Below are 21,519 nucleotides of genomic sequence, written 5' to 3' on the forward strand. Positions count from 1 at the left end.
GAAGGAAATGGACCTGGCTGGAATAAAGCAACAGAAGTCGCTGAAGTGTCAGCTCTTATAGAAAGATTGCTTCAGAGTGTGGACGGTCCCAAAAACAGCAGGACGGAAAAAATGCAAGCATGAAGCAGATGTGCATTAAGGTGTGTGGGAGAATTACAATGGGTCAAAAAAGGTGCATGAAGGAAAACAAGAGCTCTTACTTAAGATACGAAAAAAAATTTGTTTGATAAGAACAGTATTTTACATTAAATGTACCATGGAAGCTTTATTCAATGTCTGTTAGTACAAGTTTCTACTGAAAATTAACATTGCTATACGTAACTATGGAGTGCTAAAAGCTAAAAGTTTAATTGCTTTTTCCTCATGCCATAACTGTCCTCATGACATAGATGCTGAAGTCAGTCCTTTTTGAGCTGTGGGCTGGGCTACAAGACTTCTACAAGTTCCTTCTAGCCTAAAATCTTTCAAAGTTTTACATGCGCCAAAATAAAACCTGAAATATTTGAATTAAACCTCTGCAAACTAGATAATATAGCCTAAAATTTACACTGAACTTCATAGTTGTTTTAGTCCTACTTTCAAGAAGCAACAGTTTATCAATATTTTGACAAGACAGCTGAATGCTGATAGAAGAATAATAGAAGCTAAAGGACAGTAGAAAAGTCAATAAAAAATGTTACATATCAGTGGGACATATGTTAAGTGGAAATTCCCTAAGCCTCTGTAAGTACCAGAGATGACCCAGTCAACCCTACCACCATTTCCGGACTTCAGTCAATTTATAGTCCTCTAGGTACATGACTAAATGCCATATCTTATCTAAAAACATCTTTCGTAACAGTTGTCAAATGTCATGAAGTTGGAACCATTCTCTCCCAGAAGCTAACACTCTACAGCCCGATTCTATTTAAATCAAGGAAAAATAAAAGCCATCCACATAACACAGTCTGAAAAGCCATCAGCACACTCAGGCACAATTGCACACTTGCATGCATTGGAATTCTGCACTTAGAATAATCAAACTGGTCAAGGCTAGTTACTCTTGAGTTATCCCCTCACAAACTATGCATGTTTCCAACTTTATTCAACATGCGACATCAACGTAAGGAGGGTACTGATACATCATACCTGCTTTGCCAATCTGAACTGCGAGCTTTGTAAGTTTGCCTTGGAGAACAGACTTTTCTTTCTTTGGCAAATTTGGCTCTCTTCCTATCTTATCTTTCTCATCTCCATCCCCACCATCCTCACTCTTCAGTGGTTGCATTTCCATGGCTGCACCATCCTGAGCTTTAGGCTAGAAGGTCAAGATCAATGAACGTTAATCCATTCAGGAGTCCTCAAAATCAATGATACTTAAAAAGCTTAATAACACCAGGCTCCACTAAACACCAGTACTGCATAGTACCTTGTATCCAGAGACGCCATACTGCACATGAATGTTTAAACAAGTGTATCAGGTGTAGGTGCCCAGGCGCTGGCAGCCGGGGAGCTGCAGCCCGTACGTAAGACCATGGTGGGGCAGGCTGTCCCCCTGCAGCCCATGGAGGACCACAGTGGAGCAGATATGCACACTCCAGCCGTGGAAGACCCCATGCTGCAGCAGGCAGATGTGCCCCGAAGGAAGCTACATCCCGTGAAGGGCCTGTGACGGAGAAGGCTCCTGGCAGGAGGTGTGGCCCCTGGGAGACCCACGCTTGTGCAGTCTTTTCTTGAAGGATTGTACCCTGGGGGAAGGACCCACAGTGGAGAAGTTCATGAAGGACTGTATCCCGTGGGAGGGCCCCCTTAATGGAGCAGAGTAAGAGCTCATAGGGAGGAGGTAGATGAGTCAGGAGTCAAGTTGAGTCTGGAAGAAAGGGGTGGTGGGGGGGAAGGTGTTTTTATTCTCACCATCCTACTGTATTTTTAATTGGCAATAAATTAATCTTCCCCAAGTTGAGTCTGTTTTGCCCATGAAGATAATTGGTAAGTGATGTCCCTTGTCCTTATCTCAGCCTACAAGCTTTTCAATTTTCTGCCCTATCCTGCTGAAGAGGGGGAGTGAGAGAGCAGCTAGGTGGGCATCCGGCAGCCAGCCAAGGTTAACTCACCTCAGCAAGATAGCTTGAAAATCATTGGTAAAGTTTACTTTTGTAGTATCTAGCTATGTTGAGACTACCAAGTTCATTTAAGCACTTGTTTTGTGCAGACGCACTTATGCCATCTTTAGCGTAAGCACTTTGTATCTAAGTATTCAATATGCATTTTCATATGAAAGTATGTATTCATTACATACACTGTCAGAAAGTAAGGACTTGCAAGAAAGGATCAAAGAACTTGCATTTACCTTTGTTACGGTTTTCAACAGCTCCATCTTGCTTTTTACCTGTTGGAGAGGGAAACAAGTTGTGTTTTAAACTGGCTGTGCAGAGTTCATTTCAGTGTTTATGTTTATATATAATACATGCATTACCATAGACTGAAACGACCAACTGCATTTTTTTTAAAAAAGTGTAAAACTAACTGGAGACAGAGGTCTGACATAACTGAGGCTTTAAAAAATATGTCAACTCACAGAAACAGCTCACATCAGTTTTTTGGACTTGACTTTTCTTATACAAGACTGCTGCAATGTTATGCTACCATAGTTAAGTTTGCACAAATTACTGATACAGACATTTATTACTTGTGAGGAAAGCTTTTAAAAGGCTTGCCTAAACATTTTTCTAGGAAAGAAATCTGTGACATTAAAGTGATTCAGTGGCCTCCGTCTTGCTCCCTGTTTCCTTCCAACACTTGGCCACCTTGTACCTGCCTACTACTGTCAATGAACTGTAGGATCTCACTTCTAGAATCAGTGCTTTTGTACAACATTGCAGAAGCTACTGTAGTATAAAATATTTATAAATCCACACCAAAGCTTAATGGAGATACAGCATCTGGATTACTGGATCTATGCTAACCCTATTTACGCAAGCATGACCATAACCTGTTGGCAACATACCAACATTACACCACTAAGAGAATAGCTCAAGTTCATAATAAAATATCACTCCTACCTCTGTTCAGAAATTGAGTTAACAAGAGATCATAAAGAAAGACAGTAAAATATGAAGGAAACTAATGAGTGAAATATTAAAGGTAACTATAAGACTGACACATCATGTGTAGCTTATTGGTGCCAGGAGGCACACCTACCTTTTTTTTGTTTGGGTTTTCAGATAAAAAGGTTTTGGTACTTACCATGGCAAGTGACAAAACGTTTCTCCTAAGTAGAGAAAGCAAGGGTTTACAGTTACTATTTGCAATAACCTGAAATAAAAGCACAAAAACTGTAGGAACTTAGAACAAAACCCAGAATTTTTTCAGTCACACTGGTAATTCATTAAGTTATGTGGACTGAAATGTATGAGAGTACCCCGTAGAATGAAAATAAAATTATCAAGCAGCCTGTCTGACATGACATTTAATACCTCCACTACATTATTACTGTAGACATAGTCTGATTTCTATATGTAAGATTTCCCCCCTTGAGCATCCTCAGAACAGCTGAGGATGGAAAAAAACAAAAACAAAACAAAACCAAAACCATGTTCACCTTCTCCTGAAGATGCCCACATTCAGACTTCTTAAGAAACTCATGTGTCTCCTAATTTATTACTTGTTCTTTCCTAGTTCCCCTTTCCCTCTATACAAGAGCAAAGTTCTACACTTGAGTTACTTCTAACTCCTTGCCACATATGTTTGCTTTCACTTCTGAACCAAGCCATACACAGCCAACTAAAAATAGTCACTACTTTAATCTCCTTAAACCTTCACAGAGACGCTAATTTAGTTTAACCTGAGTTTTTACCAAGAGAATCTTATCATCAGGCACCTAACTTAAGGGGAAAGAGGAAGTCATCTCTATCGGGGAGACAAAAAAAACCCCACCAAAGTGTTCAGGCCCAGGAGATACATCAAAACACCACTTGTCAAAAAGACTTCTGTTTATAGAATAACAAGGCACTGACGAGAATATTAATAAAAGCTATAACCTTCTCCTTATCTCCTGTAGCAGCTGGCACTGTTGCTCACTTCCTTTTCCTTCCTCTATAGGGGAAGAGCAAGGATGGAAACTGTTCCACACATAATCTCTGGAAGCACTGCAGGTCAACTTTTACTCTTCACTACCACGCTCTGAGCTGAACTAACTTTGAAACTTCCAGTTCTTCTTGTACAATAATTGTAACTTACTTCTGAAGAAACTTATTACCTTAAGTTTCAAGAAGGGTCAGAAACTGTAAAGTATTTGTGGATTAGGACAGGAAGACAAAAAGCACAGTTCAATCTTAATTCCTGCCACACAGCACACATTTCAACAACTGCCTCTTTAGTTTGAGGCACTGAGATTCCTAAGCACATTTCTGTATGGCTTTCCATTACTGTTTCATATTCCTCTCATGAAAAAGTAACTACTTCTGTCAAGAATTCTCAGGCTCAGTTCACAACCATTTCTACAAAAATTTTTGCTGTAGTGAAGCTCAGTCCTGAACATGCCTTGTGAGAGCTAGAATCAAAACAGTAGTGGTTAATATTTCTAAGCGTTGATTCTCAGGATAAAGGCTATGGCTTAGATAAAGTGACCTTATAATTCCAGCTACTGAGCAAGTCCTTCAGAATAAGGAAGACAGACCATTTCACACCTCACAGAAGGGCCCCAAAATGCTCTGTGTTACAAAAGCCCCTCATCCCTCCAAAAATAAAAGTTTACACAGAAAAATGCCACTAGGGATTTGCCTTGTGTGTATATCTGAGCATTCAAAGTTTCAGTTTTGGAAGAAAAGGAGTGGCAGAAGCAGCTGTTTGCTCATCTTTATCAGTCCTTATACATGTTTAAGATATCCACAAACTCAGCAGTATCAATGATACAAAGAGCTATTACCCCTTCAAGTGTCATAAAAGAAACTCCCTATACAGGACATTTTTCTATCTGTCAAAGCAGAACTAGATACTTAGAGTTGTTGGTAATAACCCTGTTTGCCATAAACAAATACTTGATATTAGACATGATGTACTTTGAAGTCACACAAGAAGGCAGTTAACAATTTATACGTGGTATGGCTGGTTAGCAGTTGTAAACTTTCCAATCTCTAATTGATCAATGAGATCTGAAGTTTAAAAGTCCACGTAACAAGAGTTCGTAGTAGTGGTGTGTACTCTCAGGTCACTGGACCTGAGTATTTTCCTCCTGTGAAACCTAACGGAAGTATGAGGTTTTAAAAAAAGACTTTGGCTTCAGATGACTAGAACATGTTTTTATCCAGTAACATTCAGGAGTTCACCCCTACCCCCCCAGGGATTTAAGACCATTATGCCTACTTTTCTTGTCCTTCTCTTTTTCCATTCTCCTTCTCCTCTTCATCTCCTCCAGCCCCAAGTAACGTAAAGATTATTCCAGTCTGAGAGTTCACACCTACAGCAGTAACTACCATTCTTCCAGAGCCTTCCATCACATGTGTACCTGAAAGATATGAATCAGGTTTTCACTGATATTTGAGGAGTTATACAGCAGAAGCCCAGAGGAAATGAGTTCTCAGACTGCATATTGACAAAACTGTAAGATGTGTAATATATATCACTGTGCTCCCTACCACTGGCTTTAATTGCCAAAACTATCTTGAAAATAAAACCTAAGCAATTACATAAAAATGTTTGTCAGTTTTAAGAGTCTGCTCACTTTGACAAAGTTTTGTGCTAGTTGCACTTGTTTTTGAATACTTTTAGGAGTCAGCCTAGATAAGGTCCAGTTTGCCAGATTTTAACCTCAAAATTTTAATAAACCAGTTTACCCCCAGAAACAAACCACTTTCTTCAAGAATTGTCAAATGTTACACACATGACAGCAGCATAGGATCTCTGTCCAGAGATTTCTTAAACATGATCAGATCTCCAGTTAGTGAGCTTTCATCAATTTTGAGGTCATTTCCTTGAACTGAGTACACCATCGGCCGTGTAAAAGAATCACCTACGAGAGATCACTGGTATGTTGACTGCAGTTCCTTTTTTAAAAATAAAAGAAAGTTCAACTTTAAAGAATATGTTTACCATATTTCACTTGTGCAATATCTCCAACAATTATGTCAGCTACTGGTATTTGGATGACTTGGCCACCTCTGATGACTGTGAATGTTCGTTCTGTTCAATACGGCTCTGCAATCCCCGAAATGTTTCTCTTTACTCCAGTCATTGAAAGCTGTTACTAATACCACACACACTACAGATAGGAGGATTGCTGCTCCTTCAATCCAACCTGCTTCAGATTCCTCCTCTTCTTCACCAACATTTACTGATCCACATACTGTAGAAAACAGTTTTCGATTTAAAGAAAGTTCACGCAGATAGTTATTTCGACAACAAAAAAGTTTTGCCAGACAGAAAGAAACTACTAACAGTTGTTAAACCATTTCTGTGCTAAGCCTTCTTTGCAATTTTAGATTTATTTTCAGTAAGGGTAACACACAAAGAAGCTAAACAACCTGAAAGCTAGAGCAGCTCAAGGAAGTCAAACCACCTAGAATTTACATCGCTGCTTATCTGAACATAAAAGAAGTTGATATAGAAAGTTACCTGTCCTTATTATCTCGTTAAAAGATGGCACAAGAATGCCAGACTAGACAATTAGATAACCACCTTCTGCTTTCTCAACATCTCTCGCTCTACCTTTATCTTAGCAAGCCAGGTATCATTGCAAAAATTCAGTTCAATGAAGGCCAGATCCTTCATCTTCCATTTAGAAGTATAAATATAGCTTCATTTCTTAAGTTGGAAAGTTATCAGTGTCATATTGCAAATCAAGGAAAATTTAAGACTTGCTGACTCCCCAAAGAAAGCACATGACCACAAATTATAAATTGCTTAAATATTTGAGGCAAAGCTAAAAAAACACTTGCACAGAAACATGACTGGATCTAAGACAAGTCCTTGTTCCTGCTGCTTGCATTTTACCTTTGGCACTTTATTTTGGTCAGAATCATACCAGATCATGACCAGGGAAATCTCATGTTGCACTTTTAAGGCAAGCTAGAGTTTTAGTAGTGTTCTCTCAATAAGGAACAATAAGCTGCTTTTCCACTGTCTTACTGTCTCCCATCAGATTTACAGTATAGGCACGTCGGGCTAGAAAAATTCGTAGTATAATACAGGTAGATAACTACTTTTTTAAAAGTTTACTTACGTGATTCATTTCCTCCTGGAGGCTGGTAAAAAGAAAGGCCCAAGGATACTACGGCTGCAATTTCTAATATAATTAGTGTAACGTCCTGTAGTGCTTCCCATACTAACTGAAGAAATGTTTTTGGCTTTTTAGGAGGTATAAAGTTCTTCCCAAAAACTGCTTCCCTCCTTTCTATATCTGCTGGATTTCCACTTAAACCTATTTAATAATAAGACAAAGTTAGTGACACTTATTTGCATTTCACCCTCACATTAGAAGTGATCGAGGTTTCCCATTCATGAAGTCAAGTCCCACTCCATATTTTGGTAACAATACTGAAAAGCCGTTATCTCATACATTAAATAAGTATTATCCTTAAATCAGAGTCACTATAGAAAACCAGCTATATTTTATAATTCACACTTTGCCAACATAAAGTAAGCTGATGGTCTACCTACTTGCACTTAATAGGACATAGCAACAGAGTATATAGTAACAGACATACCTTTGTACAAAGTAAACAAGTTTGCAAGACAAGATCATTAGCAGAGTTACTACTATCGAGACTGAGTAGCACCATGCAGCTTTAGCAAGACCACAGCCTGTGAAGCCAGCTCTGGTTCCCACTGTAGGGATTCTGTATTCAGAGATAACATCCTAGGATCCTACAATTAATGTAACATTTATAATGAAATATTTAATATAATTAATAATATAAAATACTATAAATATTATATTTGTGTATTATTTATGATATCAAATACTGTAAAAAGCCAGTGAAGCTCTCCAGGCATCATGTGGAGAGAGGCGGCCACTTAATGATGCTGCTTCCACCTAGACAGCAGTTGTTTGTTCTTCTGAAGCTTCACTTTCTATCTCCTCTCTCATACAGAGAGCTCATATTGGGCACTGTGCAGGGTCTGTCACCTCAGCTTTGTACCCATCTTTTCTTATATGGCATATTTCATCACAGTCCTCTGTCTCAACTCTTGTACCATCCTTAAGGGACGCTAGCAGACAAAAGTGGCCTTCACTAGAAGGCACTGCATGCTTTTAAGAGCTAGCTAAGTCCTTAAAAACAAAGGAATACCAAGTATATTCAGTGCAAGGTCATGTACTCAAGGTCGTCCATAAGTACACCTCCTATTTACTGCTTCAACAGTTTCCAGCTGCCTACCCACCATTCAGAATTTAAGCCACTAGCTCATTTTTCAAGGCAAAATGGCCATATGTCCAGCCATGTTCAGTAAAAAGGTCTGAATACTTCAACCATATTGTCCCCAAGGTTATCAGCACCTCATTAAAGACAACAATGTTCCTAGTAGCAGATTTTTTAGTAGTTGACCCAGCTGTTTAGTGATATCAAGGCACGGCAAACACGCTGGGTAATCAATAAGAACTGCGACCACTGCAAATGGCTTTCATAGTAAGTGGGGTATTTAACACGTCTAACAGACACTTCTTAGCACCATCACATGACAATTTCAAGACATTTTGCAGACTACTGAATGGCAAAGCTCAGTTTTAAATGCTAACAACTGCTATGTAATCACTTAACTGAAAAGCAAAATATTATGTGCAGATCTTTTAAAGAGTGAAATGAATTAAACATACTCTTAGTGTACATAATAAATTAGGTTTATTCTAACACTCTTAGATTCACCTTGAAGTCACGGCTTTGGAGGTTTAATACAAAGGAGCAATTTTACTGGTTAGCCATAACACTACACTTCTTGAAGTTCAAGCTTTGAGGTGCTTACTTTCACTCTCAACTCAAAGAGCACTGCAAGATCATTTTGAAAATCAAGGTATACGAGAGGAACTAGAGAAACTCAGGACAGCTTGGCCATTCCAAAAGGCTGGACCATGTTCTCTATTGCTTTTAGCACAGTGGAGTTTGGAAGATTATGTAAATAATGTCAGTGGCACCACATTCCTTCTCCCTTCATCAGGGTACCAGGATGCAGAACGTCAGAAGTATACAGCAAAGGTCTCTGAAGAATGAAAAGCACTTTCCAACAAGGCTATATAAATAGTCAAGTCAAGCTACTATCAGAACCACTTAGTGAAGATTAGTAAATAAGCCTAGCAAAGACAAAAAGCATTTGTATTTTTAGCATTTACCATAATACACCATGCACCATTACTGAACTTGCTACATTTACCACATGGTTGGCAATTTCATAGTTCAAAACCTACAGTCCTGAGGTTGAAACTACTGTCATTGTATTGTTCATTATGTATCTTAACTAGGGTAATTTACATTATTTGGGGTTAAGTTTGAAAAATATTAGGCAAGGAACTAGTTAAAGCTTCACATACATTTTATTAGAAACCTAGAAGTAGAAGCTACAAGACAATCAAAATTATGTAGACCTGTGGAAATAACAATGGTGGTCCATCTCTGCAGAATAAATGAAGGACTTTTGCTACCACAGATAAGTCATTCATTTATTGGCACCTGTACACATTTGTACACATGTAAAGGACATAATAAACACTAACTACAAAGCAGGTAAGTCTGCTCAGTGTCTTTTTTTAGTAATACTGGTAAAGGACAGTTCCTTTTTCTCATTTCAAATCAGATAGGTCTGATCCACATTTTGTCCGAAAACAGACATTGCCTTACACTGTCAACAAAAAAAGCAAGAAATTACACAAGCTGAAATCATCCATTGTGAACTACCTATACTTCTGCTGCGAAGCCACTGGTAATTACACAAGTCAGCATTTCATCAAAGAAAGCTTCTGAATAGGAAGAAATGTCATAGGGCCTTGCAGGTGTACACATGAGATGTTAGAGAATTAGAACTAGTGTAACACACAGCAGTTTTATGCTTAGATCTTGCCTAGATTTTCTCCATTAGAAATGTCTCCATTTCTATAGTTACAACATGAATTTGACAAAAGAAGAGACCTAGTCCTACTTTTCTGAGAGCTCTCCAGTACTACCTCTGAGAAATTTATAGCAGCTTACCTGACAGAGAAGCTGGTTCTCTAAAGATTCATGTACTGATTTAGAGTCAAAACGACACCTTTGTATAGGACACTGCTCTAACTCATCTTACTTAACCTTTTCTGAGCTAATTACCATGTTAGACTGCTGAGGCCTTGCTGCATTTATGAGCTGCTCTCACACTTCAAAAAACATGGCACCCTTTTATCAAGGCAGTGATCGTATTTAACTGATTGCAGGACAGTACATCTAAATGTCAAATCCTTTTGAAAGTGAAAGGCCTTGATCACACAGCCCTCAGCACCACAGAATAAATGTGCAGGAAAGGGCATCTAACCATTTTTAGTTTCAGCATGTTAACAGTCATCATTTCCACATGTTAATTTGCTTGTTACTAAGGGACATAAACAAAGTGAATCCTGCAGTATGCCAGGTATTTGGTGCTTAGTACAATTGTACACCCACATAGCTTGCAGTAATAATGTGCCTTAAACCTTGCAGATTACTGTAAAACAGGATTCAACCCTCGGTTCAGTTCCTCATTGTAGAAAGCTACAGCCCTTTTCACTGAGAAAGGAAGCTGCCTTTCATACAGTGCAACAGGGCAACAGAGTAAAGAGAGATTGATCCTCCTATCTCAGAGGTCTTACACTGCCTGTACACAGCAGCACTTCACATGCATGCACTAGACTTTACAACTCCCTTGATGCCGAGGAACAGAAGTTTGCACTCCTCGTGTTTCACAGATTTCTTCTTCAGCCTAAAGCTCATCTACTCCCATTCACTGGCCGATCAGGCATTAGAGCTGGCTACTTTCAGTTTGGTAAGAGGAACCTAGTTCATGTACTGAAATAATTTCAGGAGTCTGGAAATAAGGAGTCTGGTTTCAAAAGTAGATCAAGCCAAAACATGTTAAATGCAGATGTACCCAGAGATACCTTACAGCATTAGTAGGCTGCTCTTGATCCAAGAAGACAAACCTTTCCACACCATTTCTGAAGAACAGAAAGCAACAGCTCTGCAGGATTGAGCCAGCAGATACTCCACTGCCACCAACATGACACCACATTGGTTAAAAGCTATGTAGCGCTTAAACGCTGAGACACCACAATTTGCCAAAATCTTTATTTTGGTACTTCTCAATAACTGCCAACAGCAGGACTTCACATTAAGTTTGAGTTAATGTTGGATAAAAATACATGAAAACATTTGTACAGGATACTACAGTTTAGATATCTTAAGCAATATGACTTGCATCTTTCTTTCACAAATTAAAGCTTATAGCTTTCATTTACATGGGAAGAGAGGAGTAAGAGAGGGCCAGATCTTAAGGAAAACTTCTGGAAGGCTCTCAGGATGGAGACTTGATACATATTTCTTTCTTCACATTTGTACAGTCTATTTTGGAGCAATAACTCTAGAAAGCATCAGGTAGCCACACTTCACAGAATTCCATCAAGTCCAATATGGCAAAGACTTCTTTAAAGGTGCTTATTTCTAGAGAAGAGATTGTGTGATCCCTTTGGAAACCTTCTACTAATGGTGACAGTAGCCCTTAGTGCCTAAAGCTGTACTGATAGTTATTTTGTAATGATCAAATGAAATCTACAGAAATACTACAGATTTAAAAACTAGATCCTGCTACTAAGAATTAAATGTAGTACACACAAAACCAGATGTCAACAGTTTTAAAAATTGTTACATTAGGGAATACAAGAACTAGGTAGCAACACAGAAGCATTAATAAGCCCTGCATTAGACTACTAAAACCTTGTGTTCCACAACAGCATGATCTAAATTGTGATCTGTAGGTCATATGAGCTGTTCACAAAACTTACACTTTCACAGTAAGTTAAACATTGCTATGTTGCATTGCTATTTCATACATGGATGCCTACATCAATGAACTTTATTCCAAAGTGCATCTTCACCACTAATCCAACATCTCACATGCAGTTAGACCAATTGAAAAAAATCGTACTTACTTATCACCATTGAATACCTCTGTCTTAGAGGAATAAGAAGCAATATTTTATTATGGTAACTGAAATACTTTTATAAACTTTGTTATATTAAAAAAGAGGAGTCTGCTTGACTAAGGTTTTTCCCAAATGGAGTTTCCTCAATAACAGTGTTAAAATTGACTTACCTTCATTTGGTGAAGTTTTCAATTTTGCACAGATGCCATGTACATCTCCATAGCATTCCTGTATTTTATGCAGTGCATCTGTAGCTCGAAGTTCCATAAGAGAACGGAGCTCTGCAAGAGTAACTCCAAAATCTCCATGATTACCTTCTTTTACAGCATTTTTTACGCCACTATATGCAACCGAGTTGTTTGCCATGTCACCCATGATGCGTGCAGTCTTTAGTGTAGAGAGTTTCCAGTAAGGAACAAGATTTCAACTTAAAATATTTCCAAAAGGAAAATAAATCCTTTGCGTATGAAGACAGTCAGGAGAGCATACACATCACCCAAGTAAGAGATGCTGTTCGGAAAGATATCTTTGAGGCTGTCCCATGGCACGTTCTGTTCCTCAAGCCAAACGGCATGTACAGTCTAGGGAAAGAATAAACATACGTTCAGTTACATAACAGCTATACTGGAATACATTGTAAGACAACCCTACTCTTCGTATTGAGGTTACAGAACAAATTTCTGCTTAAGGACAATTTCTTCATATTTCCTATAACGTTTTTAGTTAGCATTCAGCTGGCAAGAGTGACAAGGCATAGAATGGATGTTTCCCATCCCAAAATAACCTTGCGTTATTATCCTTTCTTAAACCATTAACTTCTTAGAACAGCTGTTGCCTTTAAGTCTTGCATTTTGCTTGGTATATCCATATGGTTCATCATCAAGAGGAACCTATTAAAAACACCTGGAAGTAAAGCTGTTTCCAGGGAAACGGAGTTTGGAGCATCCACCACTGATGTCACATGGGGTAAGAACACGCTCAAGTTAAAAATCCCGACTTCATAGAATGAATCACAGAATGGTTTCGGTTGGAAGGGACCTTAAAGATCATCTAGTTCCAACCCCCTTGCCACAGGCAGGGACACGTTTCCACTAGACCAGGTTGCTCAAAGCCTCATCCAATCCGACTTTTCACCAAAGCTTTCACCTCAGAATTTGGGATGAGCAAGCTTTTGTGTGTTCCCATGAATCCGTTTGTGCAAACTGCAAGGAAAACAGTTTCAACACTAAGTTAGCCCAAGCACAAAGTACTTTCGTAGTTTAAGTAGGAATATATCTTCAGGCAGACCTAGGTCAATGCATTTTCATGTCCAAACAGTTTTAGCCCCCCTCTAGCCTCTTTCGTCACAACTCAAGACTCCCACAGCATCTGCATTTAATTATTTGAACAGAGAGAAAATTGCACAATACCACCTTCCTACAGAAGGGACAGGGAGACTAAGAGCAGCTCTTCCATCTGATTATCAGAGCACTGTAGCTGAGAAATTAATATCCACCCACAGGTTCCCAACCTGCATAGGTACTCTATGTTTAACTCCCACTCAGCTGATACATCTTCCATGTACAAATGTCTCTACACAACAGTATAGTGAACACACAAACATTTCATGCCTATATAAAGATCTGCTGTGTGCAGAAGACATAGGTCTGATCATGTAAGTCAGCTTTATCAACATAACAGGGCACAGTGAGCACAAGTAACAATATATTCCCCCATGAAACATTATTACTGCCAGGCTCAGATGAACAATAACTTGGACGCTTCCAGGTCAACAAGACCCTCAGGTGTCATATGCTTAGCAAATGCAAATGCTTTATGAAGGCAAAGAATCAAAGAGCAAAGAAAAGATCTCTGGCTATTGCCCTGTCAGGTTAGAGGACTGTTCAGCTGAACCACCATGTCTATGTTGAGGTCCAGGTATAAGCACCTAATTACCAGAAGTTTAAGGTCTTGATTCCCAGAAAGTCTCAGTTGTCTGCTCGGGAAACCATCAGCTTCAGCTATAGTCAATCTACCTTTTTAAGCACTGTGCCACAGTACTGCATTCGCACTGAGACAACCACTGATGCTGAAAGGACCTGAAGTGATGTCACCTGACCATAAGTGACAGTCCCATCTCCAGCAGAACTACAACCACGCTTCTCTTCCTACCACGAGGAGATTCTGAGAAAAGCACTGTCTATGGCTGTTTTCTGGAGGGATAAAAAGAGTAAAGCAATCAATATTCATATGCATAAAACTTCAACATCCTATAACATCAACAAGGTACCGAATTTAAAAATCCATTTTAAATCCTCATTGTTTTCTCTGCTACTTGCAAAAAAATATTACAACAGTTGAAGAGTCCATGACAATGGTGTTAACCTGAATGCTAGGATCCAGTTTTGATTAACACACATTCTTCAGCTGACTATAACATGTTCTGCTAGAGTATCCTGCAAGCGAAGAAATTCATTCAAATCACATATGAAAGAGTGGTCTTTAAAGCCACACCACATCTTTATCTAATGCCCAAAAGCTGGATGCTGTTGGCCAACTAGTAGCCTAGGAGGATTTTTCAATTGGCATCTGATCATAAGCTATGGCAGTATAAAAAGAATCAGATCAGGCAAATGAGTTTGTAAGCTACAGAGAAGATGCTGCAGCTGATATTTAGGCAAAAATAGACCAAGCAGAACACCCCACAACTAATTACATCAAACTTGATTCAATTTTAATTAAGAAAAGCTCTGTTCAAGCCTCTAGCAGGAATTCTGCACTTGAGGCCCAAATACACCCAAATCCAAGTACAGACACAAGGTTAGGAAAAGCTGCAGTTCTAGTCACTGCCCACTTGGCATTGAAAACCTTTGAGATTGAATACTGGGCCAGGGCAAGATTTGCTTTCACGTGCAAATAATCTTAAGAGCAATAACATTGCTTAATCATAGCTCATACCGTGCTTTGCACTGCGATTCTATCATCTATATGCATCTAGATCCTTTTTTTTTTAAGAGACACAGTAGTCCAGTGATCAGCTATTACTAACAGTTTATACTGAAAGTGGTCCTCAGATGTTCTGCAGTACCTCAATGGGTGTCCTAACATACCAATGCACCCTTAGGGTTCAGACAAGTTCAATAAGCCTTCATTAACACTACAAAAGCAGTGCTGTTCTGCAGATCAGCTCTAGTAGTGTTACGGACTACTTGGCACATCCATGTTAGGAAATAGCTGTGGAAAATTGAGAGGAACAGTGTGAAGACTCTTCAAATCCTGAATACTGACCAAGAGCAGTTTTGCTCCAGATCATAAAACTTGGTTAAACATTAGCAATTGTTACACCAAATCAGACCAGAAAGAATCTGCTCCAGTAGCCGATTTTTACCAGCATTTCAATGGACAGTACAAAGCCACTCAGCACCATGGGTACAGAAAGGACTTAATATAGTTCTTTGCCGATTCCTACAGAAAAATCTCACTGCAAATTTCTTTAAGAAATATCCCTACTACTGCAGTTTGATGTCAAACCTTGCAACATTCAATCGCTTCCTGTTACAGCAAGTTCCAACAGTCCACTTTTGTAACAAAGTGGCGATGCATAGTGGCAACTATAAACAGTGAAATTCAAGTATCATAAAAAGAAAGAGTATTTTTAAGCTACATAGATCATCTAATACTATTTATCTCTTCAACTATTAGTGGAATATTTTATTTGTTTTGACTAGTGTTGCAGTTCCAACTCAATTCTTGCAGCAGCCATTTAAGATATGTTATTTGAGTAGTATGAGCTCTGAAGCACTATAGTTAAAAAGTAAACTCACCTCAAACTTCCAATCTGCTAATATCTCAAATTTTCAATTCAAGAAACAGTTGTCATAACTAAAAGTTATACACCATTACTGAAGTTCCAGTGTATTTAAAGTTTAATTCAGTTGAAATTATGTTAGTGTCCAGCTTAAACAAGCTGCACACAAGATGATTAAATGAAGTCTTTCTTTAGGCACATCAACTTTTGGATAATCCTTTGTTTACATATCACGGAGACTAGAAGCAACTTTAAAGCTATTGTCTGTCACACTCAAGTGACTAAAAGTCCTGTACTGCAGAGGCACCTGACAGTAGCAGCACTTACGCTCATAGGCAGGGTTCAGATACTTGGGCAAATCTCTCTGAAGAGACCCTGCTCCTCTATGACTGTAATAACGTCACCAACCTATCATGGCATCGTGGCTGCCTAGGAGAAATACTGCATCTTAAGTTCCTTATCCAAATCAAATTGGTATTTATTGCTAAATGAGTGTGCTTTGTTACCAAAGACAATAATTCAAAACCATAACCCATGAAACAAAGGTTAGATAATTTCACCAGTGTTAGAAGTTCAACAACCTCACAAGCTTCTGTAGTTAGACTGGAAAAAGGACAAGCTCTAAACAGAAGTCTACATATAGAGATGTTTACCAAAGCATGAAGAGACTACAGATTACAACTCTGTTCAGTGCCACCAGAGAACATACTGTGTTGGACCAAGCTAGAAGCAGCTGTTAACTTGTTTCTTGAAGTGTTCTTGTAACAACACTTTAAATATAAACCCATGTTAATCCCCCACCACCCCAAAAAGCAGCTATCATTGAGGCAGTCCTGAACATTAAGCATGCTTCAAGAAGGACTCCAGAAATAGTCCTTCATAGGTGAAAGTATTTAGTAATTAGTAATTTAGTAATTCCCTCTATTTGGAAGAACGCTATAAGGTGCTCTACATTCATTAAAATTAAGGGTACCTTGAAGTGATAGTTTGCAGTGGCCACGCACTGACAATCAAATACAGACAGCAGAGTATAAGAGTGGCACAATTACTACTGCCCAGATGCACAGGACCTAGCATACCTTAGGCCCCTATCCAAGCCCCTCCTATTATTGAATGTGCATTTAATACTTGCTTCACCAACCTACAGGAAATGTATATTAATATTGATTAAGAAAATTAAATCTTAAAACACTTAAGTAAACTCACAGCTCGAGTCAAAGCTCCAGCAATTTTATATCCTGTGTCATTCAATCTAATTTATACATCTGCTTGAATACTATACACTCAGATATTAAAGCATTAGCTGGTACTAGCATTTGACCTTCAACAAACATACTAAGCTTGCAAAGTGATTATCTCAGGAAAGCCTTTGTTTAATCTAATTAGTTGAATGAAGACCGGACAGATCTACATACCAAGACACTGCAGTGATAAAAACTGTCCCCACATGTTTCAGTTGCCATGCCATTTTAATCTCTTTCAAAAAAACCCCACTATTTAAGAGACTGAAAAATATAATATGCCTGTGCACACTTTTAGTTTTAAACCTACAGTACTGTGTATGTTCCACAGCTTCAAGCCATCACATGACATTTTTCCTTAGGGGAAAAAAAAACGTTGGCTGTAATATTATTATAATTGTAACAGAGAAACTGATCTGGAAATCACACTGAAAAAGTCTGAGGTCTTCTGCTCTGGAGAAGAAGTTGTCTTACTTTAAGAGACAGACTCTCATACTTACTTGAAAGGCTACTGAAACAGCTGGTGAGTTTCTCAAGAAACACAAATGAATGCTAATAAAGCAGAAGGTTCATACAGAACAGCATGCATTTACAGATCCCTATGTTTAAATGTGGCTAACCGAACAACTAGGAGTTAAATAATTTCAGTGGCATGCTGTTGTTTTAGTGCAAGCATCTCAGAAAGCCTGGCTTAGAAAAACACAACTACAAGCAGATTGAACAGCTAAGAGGGAGAAGGCACAATCCTGGACAACACTTCGCAACAGAAAGTTTTTAATACATCACCTTCAGCCTTAAATGTGCCCAGCAGTGTTGCAATGACAAGTTTCCCCTATTGCAAATCCTGTGTTCTAAACAGTAAATTCCTCAAAGGTCATGAGTTTTGCCCAGTTTTCAAATAGAAATTTAACTTCATTCTGAAGCTTAATCTTTTGGGAGGTAGATGTACTTGCCTAACTGAAATAAAACCAGCTGCTGTTCCTAGGCTCTGCAGTGGATGTAAACACTGGTATTTACCACATTTAATCTAAAGGATTGCTGGTGCCTACCACGATTGCCACTTTCATAGTAGCAGTTTCATCCAATGGTAGTTTCTTTAAAATCCCAAATTATTTCTCATTGAAGTGATGGCTAACAGATTAGGACTTCAGTAGCCTGAAGTCAATTCAGTAGTACAAGTTAGCAGTGTTCATGCAAAGGATCCCTGCACCATTTCCTTCCCATTTTGGTAGCAGCAAGGGAAAATTGTAACAGTCTTGAAGGTGAGTTATTAGGCAATTAATAACAACAAATTTGGACCGGTTTACTACATACATCAAGCAGCTGAGAAGTCTTCCTTTGATTTAATGGTTACGTATGGCATGAAGAACATGATCTTCTCTTACAAAGCAGCTCGCTCCACAGCCTCTGCTAGGAGCCTGGCAAATGATGAGACATTGTCTTATTCCACAAACGAACTGCATGCAGGCCTGTACTGCTCCACCTTTCCTAAGTCATGGCCTTTCCACACTCATGAAGCAAGTGAACTCTGACTGAAATGACAGCTGGATTAAGGAACAAGATTGGAAAGTGCTATATAGAATAGTCTGAGTAGAAAAACTATTTTATCAACAGCTTAAACTAATCATTAGCTTTCCGAATTTAAGGTATTTTTACTTGAATATGAGAGAATTAAATAGATACAAGAGAGTGATCCAACAAGCAGGGCTTCAGAAAAACCTATAAACATTTTCAAGGAACATCAGACTTTGAGATGTACTGGAAAGCCCTAGAGAGTAAACCCAATGCGATCATCATTACAGAAAGTGTCAAGTGTCCCATGTATTTAAAATGCTAAGCTTTCATACTCACCTATTTTGTATTACAATGCTGAGTTGTCCAGAAGAAGCCAAACGCTTCAAGGCACAAACCCATGCAGAAGAGCTGAGTTTTTAACTACTTAAAAACACTTTTCTGGAGGTGGCAATAACTCATTCCAGACATCCATTAAACAGAGCAATGTCTTGAAGGGGTCTCCTACAGTCCACAGCTCTGACCAGCGCTCAGACAGCTTCTCCCTTCTCCACCCACAGGCCCTGAGGCTTCCTTCTCAGTACTTCCTTTTACCTACTTTTCACTCTGCAATGACATCGTAAATTAAAAGAAAAAAAGCTAAATTTGACAGGAGTGTTTATAACATCAGGTAATTCCAAGTTAAGACTATAATCCCAGAGAAAAAAAGTTTTAACCTCTAGATATTTACTCTGTCCCATTTGGCATTATTTCTAGCATGTTCAAGTACCTAAGATGCCTTTACTGTGTGCGTCAGCTTCCTTAGATAACTTGAGATGAGCGGAGCTGCCAAAATTTGGACTAAAGCAGCTGAAGGGCAAACCTGGGACATCACAAGGCCACCACCTACTGCTGTTTAAAATGCAAGAAAATTGTTTGCCTAATGCCCATCAATCTTTTCCTTCACTTCAGATCCGTTGGATCCTAAATAGATGACTGAGGATTTAAAGTCTCTTAATCCTGCACAGTTCAGGCTTTATCTTGTTCATGTCAGGATAATTATGGTGTAAAGTAAGTTCTATTAACAAATCTGTCATATTAATAACTTAATATATAACTTAAAAAGTAGACTTTTTTTTGGGGGGGTGCAGTAAGTTATCCATTGACAAATATTCACATTAATAAGATCAGGCACAACTTACTACGCTGTTCTCATCAATGTTTATCAAAACAGTATTGTCAAAAGTTACAATAAAAAAAGCTGAACTTTTTCAAAAAAGAGGTGGTAGTGTGACATCCTACTTATTAAAATTATGCGTTATTAGACTACAATAGTTTGCTTGCATTCCCAAATTACAAGATACATTCCAGTCACAAAATCTGTCAGGCAGTGTGTTAATGAGGCATATGGTATCATTATATGCAGCCAAGTTTCAGGTAAAGGGAAAGTGAGATGGTACCAAAACTTCATCCACAGGAGCTGGAATTGGGATTCCTGGAGTTTAGTCACTTGTTGCATTTAAAGCTTAGTGGCAGATGCCCGAGAGCATTGCATCCAGCTGGTCAGTTCTGACAATAATTATGACTCAGACCAAAACAGCAGCCGACTTCCTCATAACAGTTATTCCCACAGGTATGTTACTTGTCTTGAGAAATTTTTACCTTTTTTTTTTTCCACAAAGCCTCTAACTTTTGCTGCTTCTCCTTAACCACCTCCTTCCAACACCTTTTGAGCTAAACACACATTTCAGATGTTACCTCTATTTTTATTTCATCTTTCAATTCCCATGTGCATACCACTGAAATTGCTTTAGTCAGTTTGAGCAATGATTTTCTTCCCTTCCCATGTCATTAGACAATAAGTAGCACTAGTGGAAATGTCTTTGTTCTGAAGCTCCAAGTCAATTTAGGTGTTCTTAACAACAGAAACCTTGTTTCAGAACATGTTACACCCATTTAAATTAAAACATGCTCAAGATAAATTGCACATAACACTTCAGCCAGAACCAAGACATTTAACATCTCATCCTGATTTGAATACTCCCCTTTTTCTTCTTTCGACTATAACCATGCTTCCTGGTATCAAAGAGGTGCCAAAAGCTCTTTAAGAGCTGGAAGCCCTTCAGGCAAAGGGCAAAAGTCCATCCCTACCTGGTTTCGTTTTGTATTCAGAAAACCTTGAGTTACATTTAAAATTATTTTAAAATTACTAGGAAATACTTATGCCTAATGAGATTAAGCTTAATTACTTCCATAAAGTCACTCTGCATATGACTGACTTCTTTCTATTAGGGCAGTAAAATTAGCTTAGTAGGGTAAATTTTAAGAGGGGTTTTTTGCTACCTTGGACTAGCTTACTGCCATGTAGAAACAGTACTATAAAATATTCTATATGCTCATTGACTGTAAATACTACTATTTATAGATTATGTGTTTATGTGGCAAATCATCCATATATGATCCTTCAAATCATCCCTGCCAAGCAATGGTTTGGAACGTAAAAAAAAAATAAAAAACACCAGCTCTCATCACCCACCTCAATGAGCACACACTATGATGCTAAGTGGATATCTGTTTTGTTCTCTGATGGCCAAAGTTTAAGCAGCTTCCCTCTCGTCCTGTAACATGCCAGTTTAAGAGCCTTCATCTTCAGATTTTTCAAAAGCCTTTTGGAAATAAAAGAACACAGTTCATCCTTATCCTCAAACCCTTAAAAAAGCCTTACTTCCTGAAAAATTGTAGAATCTTAGAATTATAGAATCGTTTTGGTTGGAAGAGACCTTAAAGATCATCAAGTCCAACCAAATCTGTAAATTGAAAACTATGCTGGCTTCCCCTGCATGCCATATTAATCCCTGTCTGCCAGAAAATACACTAAGTAAACTGGC

The 21,519-nt window shown here is 38.5% G+C and overlaps 1 protein-coding gene across 1 annotated transcript in view; it reads right to left on the reverse strand.

Moving 5' to 3' along the window:
• ATP2B1 (ATPase plasma membrane Ca2+ transporting 1) overlaps positions 1 to 21,233 on the reverse strand; it is a 44,771-nt gene extending 23,538 nt beyond the window's left edge. The window contains 12 exon segments of the mRNA XM_068400557.1: positions 1,129 to 1,296; positions 2,330 to 2,368; positions 5,344 to 5,365; positions 5,367 to 5,485; positions 5,861 to 5,989; positions 6,070 to 6,153; positions 6,156 to 6,191; positions 6,194 to 6,322; positions 7,199 to 7,396; positions 12,283 to 12,693; positions 18,992 to 19,258; positions 21,168 to 21,233. Of these exon segments, the coding sequence (XP_068256658.1) occupies positions 1,129 to 1,296; positions 2,330 to 2,368; positions 5,344 to 5,365; positions 5,367 to 5,485; positions 5,861 to 5,989; positions 6,070 to 6,153; positions 6,156 to 6,191; positions 6,194 to 6,322; positions 7,199 to 7,396; positions 12,283 to 12,487 (1,129 nt within the window). The 5' untranslated portion in view covers positions 12,488 to 12,693; positions 18,992 to 19,258; positions 21,168 to 21,233.
• Positions 21,234 to 21,519: the final 286 nt, after the last annotated feature.

The sequence above is a fragment of the Nyctibius grandis genome, chromosome 5, assembly GCF_013368605.1.
Source record: "Nyctibius grandis isolate bNycGra1 chromosome 5, bNycGra1.pri, whole genome shotgun sequence".
NCBI classification, from domain to species: domain Eukaryota; kingdom Metazoa; phylum Chordata; class Aves; order Nyctibiiformes; family Nyctibiidae; genus Nyctibius; species Nyctibius grandis.